The sequence below is a fragment of the Prorops nasuta genome, unplaced genomic scaffold, assembly GCF_024137725.1.
Source record: "Prorops nasuta isolate Cenicafe-Biocafe unplaced genomic scaffold, Cenicafe_Pnas_1.2 PNAS00027, whole genome shotgun sequence".
Lineage (NCBI taxonomy): Eukaryota > Metazoa > Arthropoda > Insecta > Hymenoptera > Bethylidae > Prorops > Prorops nasuta.
The window spans coordinates 705155-730166 of record NW_027116824.1 but is presented as its reverse complement, the minus strand read 5'-3'; the positions used below and the strand labels follow the sequence as shown (position 1 = coordinate 730166).

The window sequence follows — 25012 nt, the reverse complement described above, 5'->3', positions numbered from 1 at the left end:
AATTCTTTGCCTCAACACACGTAGAATGTACTAATAACTTTCTTCCTATTGTTTAGACACTGTGGTATACGATCGTTGTACCTATACTTATACTACCTGTTTGTCTACAGAGTAATTATCACCTAACCAGTAGAGTTGCAAAAAATGTGTAATGACTTTAAAGATTAAATTGTAAATTACTATACGAAAAAATATGGTATTGTGTATTTTGTGTACCAGCACGTGTCTCAAATTGTTAAAGGGAATTTTTTAAAAATTATTATGTTTTTTAAAGGTTACTGGTGAAACTTGCAATTTAGATGAAAACAAAATATCTGAAGCTATTTTTTGGAATTAATTTTCTATAAAAAATGCACAGTTTAACCAACAATCTTTACAAATTCTCAGAATTTTATTGAAAATGTACACCTTACACGAAATCCAGTATGTAATCATTTTATTTATTCGTCATAAAAATATAATTCTTTAATTGTTAACTAAATTGTACACTTTTATCTTAACTCATTAACAGTTTTAAACACTCTTTACACATAATCGCAAACATGTGTAAAAAACCAACTTGGTTAATTTTAACAAAAGAAAAAATTAGAATATGTACTCATTTACTAGTTAGTGTCTATGCACACGCAGGTCCACGACTTTATCTTTGCGTGTCCTAAAAGTTAGGATACCGTGAGTTGATATGCATTCAAGGGAGGAAAATAGATATTACGGATAACCTATGTGAACCTTATAACTTTAAATGATGGCTAAGTTCATTTCGTAACCAAATCAACAATTTCGAAAAGAAAAAAAGCTTTGGATGTGCCTCAAGCACGTATATTGACGGCGATATAAAAATATTATTAAACGATAGGGCCTATCATCATTAATATTGCTTCAGTATCGTTAGCTCAGTATCAGTCGTTGCTCCACATTTAAGCTAGTATATTTTCACATAGCAAAACAATTCTTGCCTTTTCTTACGATCGCCGTTGGTAATTCACATTTACTTTAGATTTGAGTAAATATTTATTTAAAAACTAATAAATTAAATGGTGGTTTTGAATTTAAATTTGTCGAAAGTAGCAAATTTATACTTAAAATATTTACTTGTAATAAGTAACATTCATTTGTAAAAAGAAAATTATTAAAAGAAATATTCCTTGTTCAAAAAATATTAAATTGCGAAAAAAAAAACTACGAAAAACTATTGAAACTTCATTTAATTATTCTACTGTATGGATAGAGATTAAAGGAAACATAAATATCAGTATGAAACCTGATATCTATACCATGCCAAGTTTTTAAAACTTTCGTTTAAATTTATTTCAATTATTCGTGTAATTGCAGTCGTGGTGTTTGTTTAAAATTGAATTTGTTTCTCGCTAAGAGTTATCTTTTACCTGTAATTATACACAATTTTTAATGTTATTAAAGAGTTGATTAATTCAAAATATAATAAAACAGTTAGCTTATTACCATTTTTTAACAATCTGCTTTAATTTCTTCAGGATTAGTAATGCTTGTGTCTGTATGCTCTGTTTCTTTGGTATTATTTACTATTACCTCATCTTTATTCACCCCTGCATCTGCTTCATTTGCATTATTTTCTTCTGCATTTTTAGTTTCTTCTTCTCTCTTTATTCTCTTCCTTTCTCTCTTTTTCGCTTGATACTTTTGCCAGGATTTTTTTAAAACGGATTTTTCCCTTTTTCTTTTCTTACCTAAGAAACATTATATAATTTAAATTATTATTAATGTGTAAGATAGTAAAATGTTAGCTTTAAATCCTGATTCAAAACTTTTCATCATCCTTTAACACAATTTTTTTAATTATCTTAGGTTTTATCCATACCTATGTCATTTTGGCTTGGTTCTTGAACATTGATTACTATTTCACTTTCCTTCACCTCTGCATTTTCGTCAATTGCATCATTTGTTTCTACAGTCTTTTCATTTTTTTCCTTTTCTTCTGCTTTCTCGAGTTTTTTTCTTTCTCTCTTTTGCATTTGGTACCTCTGTCGAGATTTTTTTATAGCGGACCTACTTCTTTTCCTTTTCTTACCTAAGGAACATTTTATAATTCAAATTATTATTAATGTGTAGAATAGTAAAATGTTATCTTTAAATCCTAATGCAAAACTTTTCATTATTCTTTAAAACAAAGTTTTTAATTATCCTAGTTTTTTTCCATACCTATGTCATTTTGGCTTGGTTCTTGAACATTGATTACTATTTCACTTTCCTTCACCTCTGCATTTTCTTCAATTGCATCCTTTGTTTCTACAGTCTTTTCATTTTTTTCCTTTTCTTCTGCTTTCTCGAGTTTTTCTCTTTCTCTCTTTTGCATTTGGTACCTCTGTCGAGATTTTTTTATAGCGGACCTACTTCTTTTCCTTTTCTTACCTAAGGAACATTTTATAATTCAAATTATTATTAATGTGTAGAATAGTAAAATGTTATCTTTAAATCCTAATGCAAAACTTTTCATTATTCTTTAAAACAAAGTTTTTAATTATCCTAGTTTTTTTCCATACCTATGTCATTTTGGCTTGGTTCTTGAACATTGATTACTATTTCACTTTCCTTCACCTCTGCATTTTCTTCAATTGCATCCTTTGTTTCTACAGTCTTTTCATTTTTTTCCTTTTCTTCTGCTTTCTCGAGTTTTTCTCTTTCTCTCTTTTGCATTTGGTACCTCTGTCGAGATTTTTTTATAGCGGACCTACTTCTTTTCCTTTTCTTACCTAAGGAACATTTTATAATTCAAATTATTATTAATGTGTAGAATAGTAAAATGTTATCTTTAAATCCTAATGCAAAACTTTTCATCATTCTTTAAAACAAAGTTTTTAATTATCCTAGTTTTTTTCCATACCTATATCATTTTGGCTTGGTTCTTGAACATTAATTGTTATTTCACTTTTTTTCACCTCTGCATCTTGTTTATTTGCAATATTTGTTTTTACAGTATTTTCATTTTTTTTCTTTCCTGCTTTCTCGTTTCTATTTCTTAGTCTCTTTTGCTTTTGGTGCCTCTGCTGAGGTTTTTTAAAAGAAGGCTTATTCCTTTTTGTTTTCTTACCTAAGGAAAATTTTACAATTCAAATTATTAAATTATAGAATAGTAAAATTTCTACATTCCTACCATTAAGGGATTACACCACCTTGGCGCTTGAAAATATAAGACCAAAAACAAATGTTGTTTACTTAGTTATTAATTATATGTCAAACTGTTTATATTTTATATGTGTACATAGCAGTTATATAGGCAATTAAAAGAAAAAAAAAACAAATACAAAACATTTAAACGTGACAGAGACATAAGCCCTCACACACACACAAATCGAATCCTTTCTTGAAATCTAATGCTAATAGTGTATAGAAGATGTCTCAGGATCAATCGAATAGATTTTAATATAATTATTTAAGGTGTAGCATAGAGATCTAAAGATAAAAAAAGAATTGTAAATATGAGAGCAGTTATAAAACTTGATATATTTTATATACACTATTATTTTAATTAAATTATTCATAAAAATTGAATTTATATGTATAAAGTAGAAATATTTACATACATTTTTAAAATACTTACGTCAAACAAAATGTTTGTTTTCCTACCTATATTTTCGAACGCCAGAGCGGTGTAACCCATTGATAAAATCTAAGAAGCTAAAGCAATAAACTCCATATCACGTTGATATTACGGATAAAGTGCATAAGGTAATGAGAAGTATATTGGATACAAGTATGCCTACTTAAAGTAAATATCATTTTACAGGCACAATTACTCTTTGCAAGAGGATAGCAAGCAACAGCAATAAGAGCAGGAAGAGGAAGAAGAAGGATAATTGTATAATAGCGAAAATGATAAATTCCCAGAACATGTATATTTTGAAAAATATATGCACTTTCTATATAAAACTTTGTATAAAATACTTTTTACAATTACATAATCATAATAGATGGCGTACTTTGGAATTCCGTTTTCCACGGTCTCCCGATACCGATTAGGGCGTTGAACGTAGATTTGTTTTTGTAGCAGCCTCCGTATAGACTCTGTGGAACGGAGAGAACTTGAAAAAAAATATTTATTAAATACGGTTCAATCTACTTATACCAACGATTTCCTCACAACTACATATACTTATTTGCAATGTCAACTCCTCCATTATGGAAAAATCATTTTCCTAAACGATCCCTCGTTGTCGATGCTTCTTCCACCTTTTTTAAACCATTTTCTCAACAAATAATTTTTGTCTTCACTTTTTTTAACCCAAGAATAAACAAAATTATTCTCAGCGCACTTTCCATAGGTTGCAAGGCACAGATAAGTAAATGTATTTTTTTTTTTCTAAATCTTTACTCGTAATGCCAATAAAATTTCCAAAGCTGTTCACTCAATAAAGTATTAAAGTATTAATACAGTTTTTAATTTTTTTCACACGTATGTCAAAGGAAAAAAACATCTATATAATAATCATTTGCACGATTGTACTTATTGAGTCAATCAGTGTGGAAGGTGTCGATGAAATTCACGTCGGAGCATTCCGTATCGGTCAGGAACGATTATAGCTTCGGCCTTTGAGTGCTTTCTTAGAGGACAACGCATCACATCCGTCGCTGCACTCGTCGTTCGCTCTGACGAAATACAACCTTTTCCTCCACACAATCATGCAACCATCTAGAGTAGAAATGTTTCAACTTTTTCTCAGGCAAATGCACCAGAGTTTAATTCGGCTCGACTAATTTTGATAACGGAACCTAATTGCAATGATCGCTACCAGAATTATACAGAATTCTCCCTGTGATATTCGCTTATCCTTATCAAATTCTAAATTTCAATTTATAAAAAAAATTGTAAATCTAGTTAATTATTTCTTTAATGATTTAATCAATAGTTTGGTAAAAATTTAATTGTTTTTGGGAAAGTTGTTATATACTTAGAATATACTGTGCTCTTTTATTAAAGAGAATAGGGTTAATTATTGTAACTTTCATAGTGGCGCTTGCACAGCATGGTATATCTATATATGATGCACACACTGCGTGAGAAAACAAGCAATGTGATAAAGAATTTTAGGAAAATGCTCAAAATTGACCACGGCGAACGAAAATCTAATTTTTTTCCTTTTTTTAGTACAAAGAAAATTCTAAACTCGGGTAGCTGTTTTTAAAATGTGTTTCAAGTTCCAAATGAAATTTTCCAGGATTGCACGAGTTAAACCTCGAGTGCCGAGAAAGCTCATTGCTGCTTCGCTGCTCGAAAAATTTCTACTCGACAGCAGATCAACGCGTACGCTTCTTGACCGATTAAGCGGTGGACTCTTTTGAGAAAAAAAAGTATTGAATCTGGTACACTATGAGACATTACACAAGGATTTTCGAGTCGCTGATTACGAGTTTAAGTTGAGATTCTTAAAATAAACAATGACGAATCTAAAAAGACGCAGCATGAATTGGAAACCCATCGTCATTATACCCTTTGAATTGTCTGTCTCTTTCTCTCTCTTTTTGAATGACACTTTAGTAAATCTTAAATTTATATAATTGGTAATCATCCAATTTCGAGGTGAATTTTAATGCAACAAATAAGTATGTATTTAAAAAGTGATACAACGACTTGTCCTTTTTAAACTTAGAAGACATTTTTTTTCATGCAGATTCCTTGTTTATAAACCATAGTTTGAGGGGTCTGTAATTGTATAAATGGGAAGGAAAGTTGACACACACACAACAAAGAACTAGAAAGAGATCAGTGAAGCTTGTGAAAAAAGCTTATTTAGACTTCAACTTCAGAATTCGAGTGGACACTATTAATTGTTCTCTTGTTCATCAGGTCAGTTCGTACTTTAGCCGGACTAGTCGAGAGAACACCGTATGTAACGTCCTCGCGTCACGCATATATTGATATAGTATGATTTTGATCTCTATAATACTGTTGATCCGGTGCAATAAGTTGAAATAAGCTAGAATATTTTTATGATTCTCTCATTCTAATTTATTGCACTAGTCGAGTAGTGCAACAATAGGAAAAATAACTATAATAATCAATTGATGTACACAGCGAATGTTTTACGATATGCAGATTGCTTACAATCTCTTTGAAATCAGATGTTGTAACATGTACAAACAGCAAAGACTATTTTATATCATAAATGATAATGTAGTCTAGCTTAAAAAAAGATCAAATAGTTGATTACGCCTGTTACGTATCTTTCATGAGTCAAACAATATAGCAGCGACAATAACAACAGCAGCAGTAATCAAAATGGTTTTAGCATGGTGGCGCAAAAATGCACAACATGACCACGTGGTTTCATTGCTGCGACTGATATGAGTTTGCGTTTATTTCATAAGGCGTAAAAGCAACAAACTGTATGGTGACGGAAGCATTCTTCGAGCGATAAAGTCTAAATGCCAGAAAAATAAGGACGAAGATGCCAAATACATCGTATCAAAGATAAATATTTATTGGCTATGACGGTTTTACTTACCAGCAGGATGATCCATGGCAAGCTAACTATAATTTCAGAGAAACCTCCTTAGCGCAACAGCTCGTCTCTTTTGTTTACTACAACACTTTAAAGGGAACTAATATTACTTATTTTAAGTTCTCATAAGCTGTACATTAAGAATAAAATTGTTTTTATGCCAAGTCTTTCTCTTAAGAAAATACGACTAAGTCTCGACGAAAGAAGGAATTTTTTTGGTTATTTATTACTTTATACATATTTTAGTAGTAACTAGAAAAAATAATATTTCAATGTTTGACTTTGATCTATAACTCTTGTCGTTTTAATTAATCGAATAATACAATTGTAACTAATTTGAATAACTACTTACCGGCAAACGTCTGCTTATCAAAAATAAGACGATTTCCTGTTCAGAAAAATCACTTTCCCTGGTCTTTATCAACTGCTTTTCAAATTATTAGTCGCTCTAACGAATTTTCTGATGCACATGAAAACTTTTTAAACCTCGATTCTTTTTTCTTTGTATTTACAGGCACAACGCTGTTAGATTGACAGTCAGCACGTGTGAGTTCGCAAACTAACATTACTAATAGCAATCCTATCGCGCCACCTATCCATTGTAAGCTTCAACTAGTCCGTATATACATATACATTTCCTACTGCTTTTTTTATTTTTTTAAATTTACACAAAATAATAGTAGATGAAATTATATATATATAGTACTATAAATAATATTTACACACTTTCCCTCTTTCTCACATAAACCAAAAATTTTCTAGTGATTATATTACACTTAAAATATTTATTCACGCACATAGTCAAGTTAAATTTAATTTAATGATATTTCTTATTATACTGAACATTAGAAATATGTTATATTTTAACTTATTTATTTCATGATTTATTTCCATAATGTAACTACATAATTATTTACATCTCTTTCTAGAAGTATTCTGCATAAAGATTTCTCATAAATAGATTTTGGTCTTTTACACCCTCCTGTCGATGCTCTTCTATAAACTTTCTTCGTAAATACTTCACTCGTTGTTTCCTTTTAATCTCACAATGACATTCTTGGAAATCTAACAGCTCTTTCTCACATTTAACATTCCCGGCACTTTTGTATGCATCATAACAAGCAGCCAATCTGATTTCGAAGCTTGAACATCTATGATTTAATACCCCAGTTAGACGTAAATCTAACAGTTTGCAAAACTGTGTAATGCCAAATGGCAGAGAAATATCTTCCATCTTTAATCTGAAAATAATAATACATTTATTACAAAATAATAAATAATTAGATTATTATTTGAATGAATTTTAATTTTCTATACATTTTAATGAATTATGAACCAGAAAATTCAACTATATCATTGTACTCAAATCATTTATATTTGATTTCTTCGGATAAAATTATATATTGGTTTAATACACTCAAGTGTACATTTTCATTTAATGTCAATTTAATAGAGAGTTCATCTCTTACTTCAACAATCATATTAAGTAGCGCTTATTAACAACAATAAAACAAATGTATCACAGTCTAAACTTTTGAAAATATTACCTTCTTTAAAATTGCTTTTGACCTTCAAAAATACCAAATCCGATTTTTCGATATTTTTGGAAAATGTATTGAACACAATATTAAAAGGAATAGTGTAAATTCACACAACGGTATTATAATTATGGACCCTTTTTATATAAAGATTTAAATTCGAGAGGAGAGCAAAGAAGAGTTAAATAGGTTAGAATAAACTAGGGGACTAAAAGTAACTATATCTTTAATTTTTAAAACTATAAGCTGTTGGCGTCATTGGCTATGCAAGATTATTGTCACGATCACGAATTGACACGAATGGTATTTCTCGAAAGATTTCATGTCATGTCAATTGTGTTTGATTTGTTCGGCAATTATTAGAAATAATTAAAATTTTACTAGACTTTGATAGTTAGATTATATGTATTACAGATTACATTAAAAAACATTGAGTGTGTATAGTATAAGGCATAAGGGCCTGTTTAGATGACCACAGAAATGTGTCAAATTTGACAAATCAAAAGTTACTAGACATTAGTTACATAAATACACGAATTTGTATTCACACACATTAAAAGTAATATGTAGATTATTGTAATTCACCTACATTCGTAAGTAAACGTAACTTTTCCATACGAGCGCTTATCAAACTACAAGTATTCAAATAAAAATATTTTACACTTATGTGTGTCTTACGATTTACCTTTACACATCTATCCTGTAGTACAATCAATTTTACAACTATTACTTCCATTTAAAACCTGCTATTGCAAAAACAATTTACTTCCTTTTTTCCTCGTCGATTCTTTTTTTCCCTTTAAATATATACTAAAAGTTTTAAAAACATTTAAAAAATTTGTTTTTTTGTTATTTATTTAACATACGAAATTATTTAAAATGTTTTCGTTTGTACAGTAATTCGAAAAATAATTAAAAAGAAGTAGGTACACAGGTACCCTGGTTGTGTAACAACGTCTATAAAGTTGATTATATTCATAAAAGTTAAGCGTCTTTCTTGCTTTTATCTTCCTTTATTCCATCTTTCCATTTTCGCAATATATCCGCCGCTCTCTGTAAATTCTCATCAGTCTAGAAATAACAAAGTCGCAATAGTTAAATTCAATATATTCTGTATTTTCTAACTGATCTGCTTCCTTCCTTCTCACCTTTATGAAACAATACCGCACATTCTCTTCTCCCAAATGTTTGTGCTGGGGACTGTAAAATGCAGATGGAGGAATTCCCTGAATACCAACATTCTTCGTCATCCATTTTGTAAACTTATAATCCTTATTCTCATCCTTTTCCTCCGTCAAATTTACTCTCCTTTCCAACTTACTCCAATCTGCAATCATGAAATATCCACCTTCGGGTAACGTTACCTCCATCCCTATATCTGCCAAAAATTTAGCCATATAGTCTCGTTTTGGCAACAATTCTTTTGCCAGCTTCGTGAAATAGCAATCCTCTTTGTCCAATCTTTTGAGTTCCTCCTCAAAGCCAATAGCAATGGCTTCCTTTTCCAAAAATTAAAACAACTTTAGTTAAGTGATAATTATTCCTCTAGAGGGGATATTTAAAAAAACCTTATTTTATATGTACTCCTATGAATTTTCTTACTTGAATCGGAGTTGAACATGTATATACGGTATTTTGATGTACAATTTGCAAATTGTACAACAAACTAGATGGTCCGTAAGCCCAACCAATTTTCCATCCGGTTACGCTGAATGTTTTTCCTGCTGAACCGATAGTGATGGTACGCTCGTACATATCAGGTAGAGTTGCTATATGTACAGTTTCCGTCGTTCGAAAAAACAGATCAAGAAGTGAAAACATAATATGATTCTTAATCGTGTGATTCTTATCTATAGCTTTGCTGATTCCTAAACCGTCACAATCACTAATGCCAGAAATCTGAGGACAGTATCTAGGAAGGGATTACACGCACTAAAAATTGAAATCTATACAAGGTTCTAATTGTGCTGTGCTTGCTGCCCTTTGATTCCTGCCATCACTGAACAACCACTCCAAATTTACCTATCCTCACGTGTTCGTATGGCGCGTAGACGATCCATTCGTATACTTCATCCGAAATGACCAGGGTGTTCCATTTCTTGGCTAAATTTGCTATAACTTGAAGTTCTTTCAAAGTAAATACCTTTCCCGTAGGATTATGAGGAGTATTAACAATTATCCCTTTGGTCCTTTCGTTGAATAAGCTTTCTAACTCTTTCTCATCTATTACCCAATCGCCGGAACTAATCGTACCATTTTTTTTCATCTAAAATCCAATCAAATAAAATATAATCTATATTTTGATGCATGTAGTAAATTCATACTACATATATACTTACGGGCTTCAATGCAATAAATCGTGGTATGCCGCCGGCCGATTGTATCATGGGTACATAACAATCGTAAAATGGTTCTATGATGATCCACTCATCCCCAGGATTCGTATGACCTTGCAAAGTTGCGTATAACGCCTCATAGGCACCAACCGTTACCAAAACCTCATTCATCGGATCCAAACTACGGTTTAATACCTTCGAATATAGTTCTGCTAAAGCTTTGACTAATCTAGGATGACCCTGAAAATTAAACATGTTTCAATGGAAAACTTTGAGAGATTGTACTTGGAATAGAATTAGATATATACCATGCATCCGTTCTTAGTTCAATAAAATATATATGAAATAATAAAGAAATGAAAATTCACGCTGTATTATTACAGCTCAGATATTAATTTCATAATTTATTATTTTTAATGTAAGAATATAATTTATTAAAGTGAGATTGAATTAAAAAAACAGGACTTATTGCAATGTGAGTCAAAGCCTAGATATAACACTTTTCCTATATTGATACTCACGAAACCTCTCGTATATTGGTTTAACAATGGATTATTGCTTTTCCCGACTGCTGCTAAGGCATTCCTTACGTGTTCTGGTGCGTGAAAATCGGGAAAACCTTGTCCTAAATTTAAAGGTTTGTATTGTGAAGCTAGTTCGATGTATTCCACCCTAAAATTGAAAAGATCACATTTCTCATGTCATAGGATTAATTTATTATTAATTTTTATTAAAGCTGCCTACTCACCATACTGATTTTTCGTTAACCTTTAAACGCTCCGGAAGACCAAACCTCTGATTATTTCTTGCAAGACCGTCATCGCTGTGATCTCGACAGGAGCTGAGACACCGGCTCTGGTTCTGACTGTTTTTCAACATCGCGCCAGACATTGATACTCTCCTTAAAGTTTCCAAAATAATTGCTTTACTCCATATCTGTAAAGTAAACAAATACTGTAATTCCTGTAAACTTTAACTTTGCTGCTGCGAAAAATATGATTGCGAAGAAAGTTTTCTAAATGTTGTTTTGTCAATAAACATTACCATCATCTTAAAACATTTAATTTTATCAAGTGTATGTGGAACGTTGAACTAATGTCTTCAAATCTTTAGACATATACACCAATGAGTTTCACTAATTTATATGAATTCACGCTCTACTCACTTACGTAATTCTCTTATTTACTACCATTACCTTAGGGAAAACATATGATATGAAGCGTTTTGAATGCAATCGCTAATGTATGTATATGAATTACTTTCTCTCTCTCTCTCTCTTCCTCCTTCGTTAATAGTAAGTGAAGATAAAATGAACGAGTTTACTCGGGTATCGAAGAATGAAGATGATTTACTATATAAAAACTGATAAGAGAGTTAAAGCTATTCTATTACCATTTTTTTCTAATATATACTTTAATTTCGGAAGCGGTGTACTCAATCAGCTGCTTATCGATAATGAGATGGTGACGAACGAAAATACAATTACGTACGACGACATAGCAAGAGCTATCGAGTCTGAAAGATAATATTTGTATCGCGTCGGCAAAGTATTTCATAGAAAAGTGTGTGTCAAGACACAGATCTGTGTGTGATAATGTCTGTGATATGTGTAAGACTCTTTGCAAAAAATAATACCAACCAACGATAAAACTCTACTGAACAACATTTTACTAATGCCTTGTTCGTTCACTGCCTGAAATGCCACTATACATCTTGTGGCTTTTATTACAGTGTTTGGTAGCTAACTATCAGAACCACTTTCTTTTTTAAATAATGTTCTGACCACCTGATGACGCAAGCCATCAAAACATTGCTCAACAATTCTTATACAGTTCGTTCTGTCCGCTGTTGGAGACATGAGATATTGCAAAACGAAAAACGTAGGAAGTGAGATCGTTAGAGACAGTGCTATAGCAGCTAAGCCAGGGAGTATAAACGGAATTTAAGCTCAGCGCGATTTTAGCTAAAAGCAATTGTCAACACTATAACCTTCAACATAATATTCAACTTAGTCTTAATTCGTCTTAAATAATTGCTAAGTTGAAATTCGAGCTTAATTTGATTTATGGATTCCACCCTTAGAGATGCTAATGATTTGAGATATAAACAATACATATTTAGTGTTCACTCCAATTCACCCTCACAAACTTCTGACTTGTATCGCTGCACGTGGCTGTTTAAAGATCAAGATGTGTATATACATACATACATTGCGGGAAATTCATCTGTGTATGGCAGTTGGTACTTGGTATGGGCTGTTTATAGCACTAATCCACTAATGGCAAAGGCATAGGTCGTGTAAGCTATGGGCACGGCCGAATCTATAAACGAAACTAACTTTTAATAAAATGTTTAGCTCGGTCTTCGTCTTAAATAAGGGTTAAAATTACGAAGTCCCCCCTCTAAATAGGCTCAAGCTATACTATACTTAAGTCAGCGGTCGCTGACTGTCAGTAAAAAATGGCGACTGAAAATCAGCACTTAGCGGCTTTTGAGTTTTGACTGTTCAGTGTTCGACCGAAGACAAACCCTCCGGTTAAACTTCCGTAGTTAAATTAGTATAGTTTAAGTACTTTAAGTAATAAGAGTTATACTACTTTAACTAATATTAAATTCAATCGAAGAGCGACGACGGCGATTTGAATACTGGAACTGGAAGAAGAAAGTGATGGATAGGAAATATGGTAGTCGGAATGGGGGAAAATATGTGCTGAGAGACCGCTGAGATTACTAAGCAATTGCTGCAAATAATAAGCGCTACCTACGGCAGACGCCGTTACCTCTGGTCTGGTGTTGACGACTCTCCAATATGTATGTATGCCCATGGTCCATCCATGCTCAATGCTGTCCGGGAAAAAGAGAGGAAAGAGAGTTTAATAACACATTCAAGTAGGAGAGAGAAAGACAGAGTGGGAGTTTGAGTGAGAGAGAGCGGAGCGGAAAAAGTGTATCCTCCACTCCTCGTAGTCCTCGTACACCCAAAATCCACCTATATCCAATTGCTTGATTAATTGTTCTTTAGAAAAGCACCATGCCGAAGAATAAGGGTAAGAAATATTTAAGACAGATTATTTTTAATTTATTGAATATTATATGTGCTTATATATAAAATATAGCATTGTATAAGAAGCATGTTTTATGTTACAATGTGGTTAGCATTCTTCTAACCTGTTTATGTCAATTTTGTGTGTGCAATAGCGAATTGGTGCATTACTCCTTGCTGAAATTTTTGATGATTGTTTAATTTTGCATTATAGGAAAGGGAGGAAAAAATAGGAGAAGAGGAAAGAATGAAAATGAAACTGAAAAAAGAGAATTAGTTTTCAAAGAGGATGGTCAAGGTGAGATATGCACATTATATATAAATGTATAAGTAGCAATTTTAGAAAGTGATTTTTACCAAATATTATTTTTGAATTGCTATGGTGGCTGTGATTTTTTTTCTAGAGTATGCTCAAGTTACAAAAATGCTGGGTAATGGTAGATTGGAAGCAATGTGCTTTGATGGAGTTAAGCGATTATGCCACATTAGAGGAAAACTTCGTAAAAAAGTATGGATAAATCAAGGAGATATTATTTTAATTGGTTTGCGTGATTATCAAGATGCAAAAGCAGATGTAATTTTAAAATATACATCTGATGAAGCAAGAAATTTGAAAACTTATGGAGAATTTCCAGAGACAGGTAAATTAATTTGGAATTATATATGCAGGATGTCCCATTTTATCATTCCAGACAACTATCTCTAAAAGTAAAGAAAATATAGTTAGATGCTTCAGACAAAAATTGTCAGGCCTCTAAGGGAGACGAGACACTACTATTAGTTTTACTTTTGAAAGTGTCCTGAACCAAATATGAAGGTCACCTTCAGTTTTTTTAAATGGAATATTTTATATTTATTGCATAATCTCATAGTTTATCTCAAGAACTTTTAAAGACCATATTAATATTTTTTCATTGCATCCAGGCTTTTACAAGATATTGGAATATAAAATTATATATTAGATTAGGTTTGACTAAAATAGCACGTGTGACTGCTACATTCACAGACAAACTTAGCCATTCACCTAGGTATACTTTCAAATCTAAATATTTTATAAATAACTCAATAAAAAAAAAATAATCAGAGGTTTAGAAAGTTCTTGAAGTAAGCTGCTAGAGTATAGAATAAAAAATACGAAATTCTATTTAAAAAACTCAAGGTGACCTTCATATTTTCTTCAGCCTTATTTCTAAAGTCAAGCCAAGGAAATCATTTTGTGCTTCCTTGAAAATTCAATAACTTTTATCCAAAACATTTCTATATATTGCATCTGATTTTTTAGATAATTACCTAAGGTAATTAAAATAGGACACCCTATATATGTATTATATATTTCTGTTACTTGGGTAATTCAGAATCAGATGAATTCATATTTATTGTATAATTTTTGTTTTCATTTTAGTTCGTATCAATGATACTGTTACCTTTGTGGAAGATGGATTTGATGAAGATATTGAATTTGGTGATGATATCAGCGATGATGATGAGGATGATGTAGACAATGTTAGTATCTTTAACCATTACTAATCAAATTTTTTTATATACTACTTTTTAATATTAATTAAAGCACATTTTCAGATCTGATAGCCCATCATTAAAGAGTTCATTAAAAAAAAGTATAATGTAAAAGAACACAAAAACAACTTCTTCTCGCTTTAGGAAATACATTTGCCCAATTTATTGTTATCAACTGGTACATGCTTCGTACCTAATAACTGGTTTTCCTGTACCTAAAAATAAATTACCATTTTTCCTGGCAAAATTGTGTTCTAATCTGCAATTACACTTGTGCTTCACATCTAGTAAAGTTAAGAAGAAGCAGGTTTGTTTTGGAAAAATTTTGTTAATGGTGAAATTTCAAAATAAAATAGCATCAATATGAATTTAATAATATTATGTAAGAATTATTGTATATTTCTGCACGTTCTTAGTGCAATTCTTTTGGGTATTCTTTTGTGTATATTTTCCATCTTATATAAGAATTAGGTCAAATGCATACATGTGAATATGTCTCAATTTTTAATAGAGTGGAAATAACTATATACCGAAGTAAACTGTTTTACATGTATTAATGTGTATCATTAAATATACCTGTATAAACTATTAAACTGTGTTTACATTTATTTCTTATCGAATTTATAAATATAGCTTTTACTATCAATTTAGTTAAATGTGAATATTTGTTAATTATACTGCATTCATATTATTTCAATCATTTAATGATTAAGCAGAGCAGCTGCACATCTGAAAATACTATAGCATTATATCTGCTATTATGTTATTAACCATGTTGAGGTTTGGTCTTGATATGGATGGAACAGGCTGATCTTTAGTACTAAAGGGAATTATTTTGAAACAGAAAATAGGATGTGACACTGGAATAATTAACATGTACATACTTTATTCTGGGAGAAAAAATGATAAAAGATATTTGCGAATTTAAACCATTAGTTTATAATTGCGTTTTACCATGCACAACATCGCAGTTAATCATAGCTGTAGAAATATTTGTCATAGATAAAATAATAGTGGCACTGAAAACATTTAAATATCAGTATCACAACGCTATAGTGATAGATTACATGAAAAATTACAATATGCGGGAGCAGAATATGTTTTATTTTAATGCGCGTGATTGTGCCTTTGGTCCTTAGGTCAGTTGGGCTCTAGGCAGGTCTATTATTAAACTTAGTATAATAGACATTACAGATAATAATTTATAAACTTTAGCCATATAATAGTTTATATCTTTCAATATATTATACATTGATTGAATATCTTATTTCAATATTTATATCTTTTTATTAGCTGTTTTTCCCAATCTATGCCATTAGCAATAAATATATAAGCCTTATGCTGCATGGCCTTTTTCCGATATATCTTGAGTGTAGTATTAGACTTTAAATTCTTCCAAAATCAGTAGATATGACCTTGTCTTTCAAGAAAACAAAGTTCTGGTGCAATTGTTTTTATTGAACATTTGTTAAGGTGGAAACTCTCTGTTTATAAATTAAGTCAGCAAGCTCGAAACATGTTCAAATTTCAGAATTGATGCGGATTTAATGATAACATTGAATTCTAAGCAACATTTTCTGATAGCTGGGAGGCTATTACGGAGTTGACTGGATACAAATATAGAGGAGGTCGAACTCATTTCAAAACAATTGATGAACTCAATAAAAACGGTCGGAAGATTAGCGAAACTTGTAGCTCGTGGCATAGTACATCGATCTGTTGATCCCCCATCCAAAGGAACTCAGGGATGACTATATTTAATTAAATAAAATGTTCGCATCGTAACTTTTGCGAAGAATATCGCATAATAGTACAATTTATATTAGTTAAATGCTAATAGATGATTGTATATACATAATTAAGAACTGTTACGAAATATCCATTAAATAACTAAAATTTACATTATAACCTGATTGTTAAAAATATTTATCGTTCATTATCATTCGAGTAAAATTTAAGCTACAGCATGCTTTAAGCCTTCTCTCTGTCCCCTTCAATTTTTTTCTTAATGTCGATTTCAGTTTAAATCGCGTTGAATGGTCGCAAGTAAAACTTTCCACGAGTAGCAACAATGATTATTTCTATTTCTCAAAACTTTAACTGATCTCCTTGTCCATTTATTATATATATATTAAAAACATGAATGTATATAATATTACTGATTTATCGAAGCGATTTATTGCGGGGTTTACTATCGAAAGCTTTTTAAAAGGGCTAAAGCGATCTACCGAGTGACCATTATTTAATCAATTAATTGAATAATTATTAATCATAATAGCCCGGAGCCACTCGTATTTCACTAGTTCCATCGAAAGTATAAATCGCTATTCGGGAACTTTTATAATGATGCGTAAACAATTAACCCTCGCAAATGTTACATTTACATAAATCATTTTCAACAATTCATTCTCTCTTCTTCCCTTAATAATTCAAAACAATATTAGATATTCGTACAAACATACATAATACACGCTTGCTACATGGTGTTGTCTCAGCGATACATCTACTCATTCGTTCGACAGAAATTGCGTACTATTTTCTTTTTATTCTATGATGACTCTGTTAATTTTATGAAACTTTTTGAAGAACAGAAGAAAGTTTTATGTACTATATACGTGTAGGGTACATGGACGGGTTGGCGCATTGAGTCGGACTAGCAAGAATATATGCAGAGAGCAGCTATACAATTCATAATCGATGATATTCGTCGGCGCAAGTAAGAAGTTTAAAAATGGACAATTGAAGTTGAATGAACCGAGGAAAGAGGCAAAGTTAAAAGAGGGCAGCGAATCCGAAGCACATTATAGGCCACAGTTTAGCGTGAGATGAACTATATTATATATTGTTTCTTTGTACATGCGATCGTCCCTTACGATTTCTTCCTTTTCAGTTAGCTCTCTCCAAAGGGAGCAGAACGAGAAAGAAAAGTAATTCGGCGGGTATAAAATGCTGTGGACAGCGAGTCGCTTTTTCAGTGAATAGAACGTTCGAGGTTGCGTTGGATCAAGAAAACGTCCTACTTCCTACGAAATGGAGACGATTGATCATATTTTATGCTGTTGATTGCTCCGATGAAGATTCTTCTCAAGACATCGTCAGCTCAACATCGAAGCTGTAAATATCTTCAGCAACGGATGGTAGGTCGGTCTAAAGCTCGAGGATGTTTTGGACCGAGAATAAGTCCTACATTTAGGGTCTGTTGAAAGCGAAGACGATTGACTATATTTTGTGCTATTGATTGCTCCGATGAAGATTCTTCTCCAGACGTCATTAGCTCGATATTGAAGCTGTAAAGATCTTCAGCAATGGATGATGGCTCGGTCCAAAGCTCGAGGATGTTTTGGACCGAGAAAACGTCCTACATTTAGGATCTGTTGAAAGCGAAGACGATTGATCATATAGTGCACTTATTTGTTCCAATAAAATCTCTTCTCAACGTGTCTTAACAGTTGTACATAGAAGTTTCAGCTATTCACTGGCCTCTTTTTTCCTCTTGCATGAACTGATCGACGATCTTCTGCATCGAATCCCTCAAATGGTCACCTCCTTCTCCTGCTACTCGTGGCGTCGTTGTCGTCGATGTAATCGTTGTAACTGTTCTGGTGATTCTACAGAAAGAAATCAACAAATTGTTAATTGCTCTTTTTTTATATGATTACAGTGTCAGACTTTAATTTGTACATAAAGTTAATATAATTGTAATATGTACAATGTGGACTATTTTAATACATATTTTCAATTACCTTGAAATAAAAAATAATATATAGAAAAATATCCTTAACAAAATTTATTTAATTATAAGGGACATGCGAGATAACATCATTGGTTTGACCCAGAAAAGTCGTTTGAAGATCAAACCAAGTTCATGGTCTCTCGTTCCTCTCAAAATCATATATATAATTATTGTTTAACATTTTATCGTCCACAATGCTTACTTTAGAAAATAATCAAGATAATACATAAAAATGGTCTCTCCACCTCGCACGTATAATGATTTATACCTTTCATGGGTCCCAGGGTCGATTTCAGTTGTGGTCGTCTCGGTGAAGGATGGCTCGCTGTGTTGTAAAAAGTCAGACTCTGCGTAGAAAAAGGAAAATAACTAAAATGAAGTGACCTCTCGTGAGAATTTTGGTGCGTTTACTATGTTGGCTGTTTACATAAAGACAAGTATCAATCTTATATACCTTTAAATTTTACATCATGCCCAAAACAAGGGATAAAATAATTATATACTAGACACATAAAAAAAAATTCACACGTTGCTAAAACATCTGGCGATACATTGTATGCATTATCACTCAACCAGCCAAACATATGCAACCGCATTTTTACACGTCATAGTTTGCTGCATCGGTTAAAAAGTTTTATCCATATAAAATCTCAATTGTTGCAAAATTTTACCGTTTTGTTACGTGCTACTAAAGTCGTCTTTTAATTCGTCTTCATATTTCGTGTTGTTTTATATATATATATATATATATATAATCGAGAATGAGGAAAGGGGGGAAATTCGGATAAACGACGGAGCCAGCGATTACTTTGACACGAGTGGATCTGCGTGAAATCGATTGGAATCTATGGACATTCTTTATAACTTGTTACGAACTAATCTTGGCCAAGACTTCCGGTCTTGAAAATCAAACGTGTAATCGGATAAGATGTTTTTTAATACTCTGACATTATCTACACCATGATTATTATTGTTAAGATGTATCAAGAACGTTGCAATATTCTTGTAACTACACTGGAGAAAGAAAATAATCTATAAACATATGTCAAATTATCGCAGTTTAATATCTTTGACAGTAAATTTGTGCTGGGCGCAGCGAGCTTGTGTGAAGCGCTGATATAAAAGCTGCTGGAGAAAGCATTTTGCGATTTATTCAATATAATATAATATTAACGATAATAATAATAATAATAATAATAAAGGCATTCGTTTCTCGATAAATCGTGTGTCGTTCAGTATTCTTGCTGGAGAACCAAATTTTAGCAAGAAACGTTATCCACTTGGCCAAGCATGAACAGCCACTTATTATCGAATGGCAAACGATTCAATTTTAAGGGTATCTAATTGTTGCAACGGGTTAGTCTTGTTAGACGATCGATCAAGTAATATTATACCCGGGTTTCCCCTAAAAATTTTATTTTTACATTTATATACACCAAAGATTGTGTACCAATACTACAAAAATTATTCAAAAATTGATCGATCAAAATCATCAAGTCTCGCATCGACAGATTCAGTTTTCATCGCTCATTCAAATCATTGCTTCTCTCCGATCGACGTGAAAAGCTCGATAATCTTTCTGGACAATTTTTTACCGTAGAATTACGATGGAAAAAAATATAGCTATATTAATATATTTATTAGAAAAATAAAGAATTGTTTTCCTGTCGTAGCAAATTGAACAATATCAAGACTTGTAAAATCGTTTTATTACGATGTAAAATTAACCTGAATTACCTGAGGACTCGTTGATTCCGTAGGAAATTTTTTGTCTTCGAAACGATGGGGTAAAGGGAGAGAGAGAGAGAGGGGGGGGGGGTAATCGTGAAGTCATTTTTAACTACTTACATCGACCACTGGACGATTCGGTATGCTTATACGTGGACGGTATTATACAGGTGTAACGCAATTTACAGCTATTACTTACATTGACGATTCGCCTAACAATGCTAACGCTTCGTTTGTAAGAATGATAGTTGTTGGTCCCTCTACACTTTAGCTTTATCTTGCGATGTTTATTGTCAGAAGAGCTACAAGGGTAATTAGGTGAAATAGAGCATTGCTAAAAGAAAAAATGCACGGGCTTGCCTCGTAGTTTCCGAGCCCTTGCTACGTGCATAAATAGCAAATAACAGCTCTGACAGCTAAAACTGCGTGAGAGTCTTGAAGTATAAAATAATAGTATTATATATAGCGTTTAATCAGAGGCACAAATCAACGGAGGAAAATGGAAAAATTTTCATGCTAGGCTTCTCTATTCTATCTAGACTACACACTATATATTACTCTAAAACAGTAACATGCAAAACAATCACGATATTTTTCACAGTGGAGCGGGCTTCTTTGCAATATAGAAAAAGAAAGCTTGCGTGTTTGATTTAATTTCTTCAGAATTATGTACGTGTACATCTGGTACCATTCGAGTTTATACTCTTTGACTGGGAGAAAGAGGGGAGTCTCTGTGACGGATATCGACAAGATTTAAATTTAGCAAAGAGGTGGCCTAATTAAAATAAAACTTAATTAATCCTGGAACAGAGACCGAACTGGTCGATTAAGCTGAGAAAAGGTTCTACGATGATTCGCCACTATCGTTGCGTAGAACGAGTAGAACGTGTTCTCGTGGCTTATTATCAGTTTGGACATTTTAAAGAATAAATTGATTAAGTTGAAATTAAATGAAGGGTAAATCGTACCCAGCTTGCCTCGGGACATTTTTCGTGAGTGTGTAGATGGCTCGCTCAAAGGAATCTGGCTCCAGGCTAAGAATTATTGCTAGCAACACCAGCAACATAGCGATCGCCATACTCATCCAATAGCATCTTGCTGTATCTGCTGTCTTCATATCCGCTGTTTTTCCAAGGTTTCCATTTAACACACCGTTATCCAGCTTTCTCGAGCGAGTCAAAATCTCTTTCTCTCCTATTTCTGCCATTCAAACATCACGTCATTCGTAAATCTTTCAATTCTCATTATTATCACACGTCCCAGTTTTGCTTAGTGCGAAGAAACAACGTCACGTGCAAACCTAGCGTTTTCGACCATATCTTATTTATTTTTTTTCTAAAAATGCAAGACTCTAAAGAAAAAAACAATATTTGCTGCAAGATCTATTCGCGAGCGAAATTTGCACATCGCGTCATTTCGTTGCACCACAGCACACAGACCCAGAATCTTTTCTCCCTAGATGTACAAGAGTGATGTCGCGTTAAACTCCCAGAAAAGCAACCAAATCGATCTCCATCTTGTTACACAGCCACTTTGTCGAATGGTGAGATAAACGCGTCGAACGAAGCAATTTGATTTCGGCAGGCCACCTTATGAAACATTTTGAGCCCCAACCATGAAGAGCCAGAAAACTTAAGGATTAGAGATATTCGCACGTGTAGAGTCGTATCTCTTCAGGAATAGATTTTTTTTCACACAACTTAACGCAAAGTCGACTCGCCTCTTATCCGCCACAAGCTTTGTTTTTCCACGCCACGATCCATGCTGGATCTTGCGCGGATCCAAATGTGGCGCAATGTGCGTCATGATCCAGGATGCTAGCAGTGAGTCAAGCATTCTTTAACCGTGCACAGGGATGAAAAGCTCGAGTGAGACTGCAAGCCAACGAATCAGTGCGGGATCATCCCCGGAAATTCACGAGCAAGCACGATTGAATTTTCAAAATGAGGTGGCAAGGTGATACAAGCACTACGGATTGGATGGTAAGGGATTTTGTGCGCATGCGTAGAATATATTACATATATTCTATATGTATATATCTATGTAACAGAGAAAAGTAACAAAATAACCGAAGAAATTGATAATTTTATCCCTTTCACCAGCCTTAGCACAACATCCATCAAAACCTGTGCAGAATCTTCCGTCGAACTGTGATACCAGTGACGTCACACTCAAAGTAGAACGTACAGGAAATCTCCCATAATTCTAAGAGCACTGCACTGATTTTAACCAGCTTCAAACCGTAATAATTTGAAGATAAATCACGGAGGAAGAAGTTTCTCAAAATTTTCTCGTTATTTTGTTACTCCAGTGTATAAAAAAAATATTTTACAAGCACAAGCTTGGAAAGGATAAACGAAGTTGAGTGAAATTTTTAAGGGATTGAATCTAGGATTTAAAATGTAGATTGATAGTGGAAGTGGGAGGGAGGGGATAGCGAGATATATGTACATTGCTTACTTAGAAGGTTAGCTGTGAGTGCGGTACCTTGGTCGTCCTCCAACGGGGAGAGCTCAGCACCCTCGTGCAATGCTACATCCGAACCACTAGAGCTTCCCAGGGTGCGCCTCTTGCTCGGGGACCTTCTTCTACTAGGCTGGGGGGAGCAATCGCTGTCGCTATCAGTGTTGCTCGGTTCAGGATGAGAACTGTCTAGTAGCTTCTTATTGGAGAGCTCCCCCGTGGCGGAACCGGGAGACACGTCCCACTGATCGCTTTTCCTACTGTCCCTCGAGTTCCCCCCCCAAGCTTCCGCCATTTTGCCCCCTAAACCGTTCTCCAGGCTCTCGGCAGCGATCTCCTTTATCGGCGAGCCTTCGACGCCTTGCACCGTCATCGTCTTAATGATCTCATCCTTAAAATCAATTCGTTCCTCGAACGGTTGATTGCTCGCGTGTTTCAGACTAGTCACGCTCAGTTTCATCGTCTCCTTCATCTCCCATTTCTTCTCGGGGATCTCGATGGCTCCCTCGATGACCTCTTCGACCTTCGCAGATTCAATTTTATTTTCAGGTTTCTCCTCGGTTTTGCCCTCGTCGATTTTACCCTCCTCTTGCGTTCCCTGGATCCTCCCCTCGGGCTTGCCACGGCTGCAGCTAATGACGTCATCGCTGGGATCGTTTTTCTTTCTCGGTGATTCTAGATGAAAGTTGTCGGGTCTTTCGATTGACTTGGACTGACGCGGGACAGGAACGGGTTGCTTTGTTGGAGCAGAAGTAGCATGCCTCTCTACAGTCCCATCAATCTCAGCCGAATCATGCCCTGACCCATCCAAAAGGACATGGACAAGAATAGGAACAAGGACATAAAGCACATTGATACACACTAAGAATTTCAACTTTGGCCCAGCTAAGACAGTTGGACCTGCAAAATTCGGCGTATCTCTTCTAACTTGATTTTGTGTGTGTGCGTGTGTGTGTGTCTGCCTATCCTTTCCCGCATGGTTCGCTTTGGATGTCCACGCACACACACATATGGATTTTATTCATGTATACATTAACGCGAGAAGCGTGACATGGAGACTGCAGAGGCCGGATACGCAGACACGTATATATATATATAAATAAACGCTGAGGAATTTTCGACAGTTTCCATTAAAATTTGGATAGTGAGCGAGTGTTCGTGTTGCCGTGTACGTGTGTATCGCACATCTATTTATATATAAATTATAATACGTTTAAATAACGATCTTGGTTTTGATATCGATGATTCCAACAGGATTGACTCGTATGAAAATCAATACACTCGTTAAAATCGTGTCCAAACGTGGCGGGCGAGTCTTACTGAAAGATACCATTGCTTAGAATATATAATAAGTATATATATATATATATATGTTTTTTCCTTTTCTCTCTTCGATGGTCGTGAAGAGTTTTTTAAAATTATTTTAATTTAGGAGTAAGGAGATGACGTTTGAATGGAATATTTATACATGATACACATGTATGTGTGAATAATGCATTTAACCGTGCTGCTATGATGCTTCTAATTGGGTGAATTTTCAACAATGATTGGAAGAGGGGGGAGGGGCACTTTTCAAAGACATGAATGTTTTATAGCGTTAATCGCACAGTAGTTTGAGAACAGACTACGTATAAAAGTGGAAAAAAGAGAAGAGGAGCAAATTGTTATATGTATATATATAAAGCATGGATGCACCTTCTTAAGATTATATCGTTAACAAACACAGAGAATATTGAGAGTGAGGATGGGGGTTAATTTTTAATCGTTTGGTATCTGTCCAGCAAGAGACGTGCGCTCAATCAGTATTGGTTAGTGTGAAAGCAAATCGGCAAGTGCTAAAACTATGAAAGATAAAGCTAAATACAAACGAGGGCACCAAAAATGAATTTTTGCTAAATTAATGTTGTCACTGATCCACACGACCCTATGATCTGTGTTTTGAGATTTTTTTTCTCGTTTTTTTTCCTTCGTCTCTTTCTTTGTATTCGCTCGTTTCATGAATTCTTTGTCGTTAAATCCCGCCGACCCACTTGCGTGAAGCAAACTTTATACTTTACCTGATTTGCCGGCCTTTTGCGCTCGATCGGCGATGCTCTGTGCACGTCGCGCAGCTTCCTCGGTAATATCTGCAAAATTTCGGATCGGTACGTTAGTCTTTTTGGAATCGACCGGGCGAACAT

The 25012-nt window shown here is 33.6% G+C and overlaps 4 protein-coding genes across 20 annotated transcripts in view; 1 reads left to right on the top strand and 3 right to left on the bottom strand.

The window, feature by feature from the left end:
• Window positions 1–425: 425 nt before the first annotated feature.
• LOC136782556 (DNA ligase 1-like) lies at window positions 426–7047 on the bottom strand. Of its 2 annotated transcripts, none has more exons than XM_066742063.1 (8): window positions 6829–7047; window positions 6480–6576; window positions 2861–3067; window positions 2520–2729; window positions 2179–2388; window positions 1838–2047; window positions 1462–1706; window positions 426–1385 (listed from the first exon to the last, which is right to left on the bottom strand). In XM_066742063.1, the coding sequence occupies exons 2-7, from the start codon at window positions 6493–6495 to the stop codon at window positions 1468–1470; spliced, it is 1092 nt and encodes a 363-aa protein (XP_066598160.1). In that variant the 5' UTR covers window positions 6496–6576; window positions 6829–7047; the 3' UTR covers window positions 426–1385; window positions 1462–1467. The 2 variants fall into 2 exon arrangements, with proteins under 2 accessions (XP_066598160.1, XP_066598159.1); XM_066742062.1 differs by having other exon boundaries at window positions 6480–6564.
• Window positions 7048–8822: 1775 nt separating this feature from the next.
• Window positions 8823–12700, bottom strand: Kyat (Kynurenine aminotransferase). Of its 6 annotated transcripts, none has more exons than XM_066742162.1 (8): window positions 12556–12693; window positions 11099–11286; window positions 10872–11022; window positions 10354–10590; window positions 10037–10280; window positions 9617–9783; window positions 9163–9513; window positions 8823–9085 (listed from the first exon to the last, which is right to left on the bottom strand). In XM_066742162.1, exons 1-8 carry the CDS (start codon window positions 12559–12561, stop codon window positions 8999–9001), a joined length of 1431 nt encoding a protein of 476 aa, XP_066598259.1. In that variant the 5' UTR covers window positions 12562–12693; the 3' UTR covers window positions 8823–8998. The 6 variants fall into 6 exon arrangements, with proteins under 6 accessions (XP_066598259.1, XP_066598258.1, XP_066598261.1 ...); XM_066742161.1 differs by lacking the exon at window positions 12556–12693 and adding an exon at window positions 11990–12523; XM_066742164.1 differs by lacking the exon at window positions 12556–12693 and adding an exon at window positions 11743–11943.
• Window positions 12701–13243: 543 nt separating this feature from the next.
• eIF1A (eukaryotic translation initiation factor 1A) lies at window positions 13244–15501 on the top strand. The gene is made up of 5 exons (XM_066742167.1): window positions 13244–13397; window positions 13608–13691; window positions 13798–14034; window positions 14796–14896; window positions 14972–15501. Exons 1-5 carry the CDS (start codon window positions 13382–13384, stop codon window positions 14975–14977), a joined length of 444 nt encoding a protein of 147 aa, XP_066598264.1. The 5' UTR covers window positions 13244–13381; the 3' UTR covers window positions 14978–15501.
• Window positions 15502–15777: 276 nt separating this feature from the next.
• LOC136782616 (uncharacterized) overlaps window positions 15778–25012 on the bottom strand; it is a 95294-nt gene continuing 86059 nt past the window's right edge. For 10 of the 11 annotated variants that reach the window (XR_010824137.1, XR_010824139.1, XR_010824138.1 and 7 more), the window contains 5 exons: window positions 24890–24958; window positions 22830–23630; window positions 21338–21569; window positions 18910–18988; window positions 18447–18516 (listed from right to left, as the gene is read on the bottom strand). Coding sequence is in view for 1 of the 11 variants with exons in the window: in XM_066742159.1 (XP_066598256.1) it covers window positions 18381–18516; window positions 18910–18988; window positions 22830–23630; window positions 24890–24958 (1085 nt within the window). In the remaining 10 variants the exon portion in view is untranslated. Of the gene's footprint in view, window positions 18517–18909; window positions 18989–21337; window positions 21570–22829; window positions 23631–24889; window positions 24959–25012 lie in introns of all 11 variants that reach the window. The other variant, XM_066742159.1, reaches the window with a different exon arrangement.

Bases quoted from the DNA above. Each gene is read 5' to 3' on its own strand.
- LOC136782556 (XM_066742063.1), bottom strand. The intron at 2,730-2,860 runs GTATGGAAAAAA...AATGTTCCTTAG, and splicing joins ACCAAGCCAAAATGATATAG to GTAAGAAAAGGAAAAGAAGT. The intron at 2,389-2,519 runs GTATGGAAAAAA...AATGTTCCTTAG, and splicing joins ACCAAGCCAAAATGACATAG to GTAAGAAAAGGAAAAGAAGT.
- Kyat (XM_066742161.1), bottom strand. From the start codon at position 12,016: ATGTTGTTCAGTAGAGTTTTATCGTTG. The intron at 11,023-11,098 runs GTGAGTAGGCAG...TTTCAATTTTAG, and splicing joins GTTAACGAAAAATCAGTATG to GGTGGAATACATCGAACTAG. The intron at 9,784-10,036 runs GTAAATTTGGAG...CTGTACATATAG, and splicing joins ATACGAACACGTGAGGATAG to CAACTCTACCTGATATGTAC.
- eIF1A (XM_066742167.1), top strand. The intron at 13,692-13,797 runs GTGAGATATGCA...TTTTTTTTCTAG, and splicing joins TTTCAAAGAGGATGGTCAAG to AGTATGCTCAAGTTACAAAA. The intron at 14,035-14,795 runs GTAAATTAATTT...TTTTCATTTTAG, and splicing joins TGGAGAATTTCCAGAGACAG to TTCGTATCAATGATACTGTT.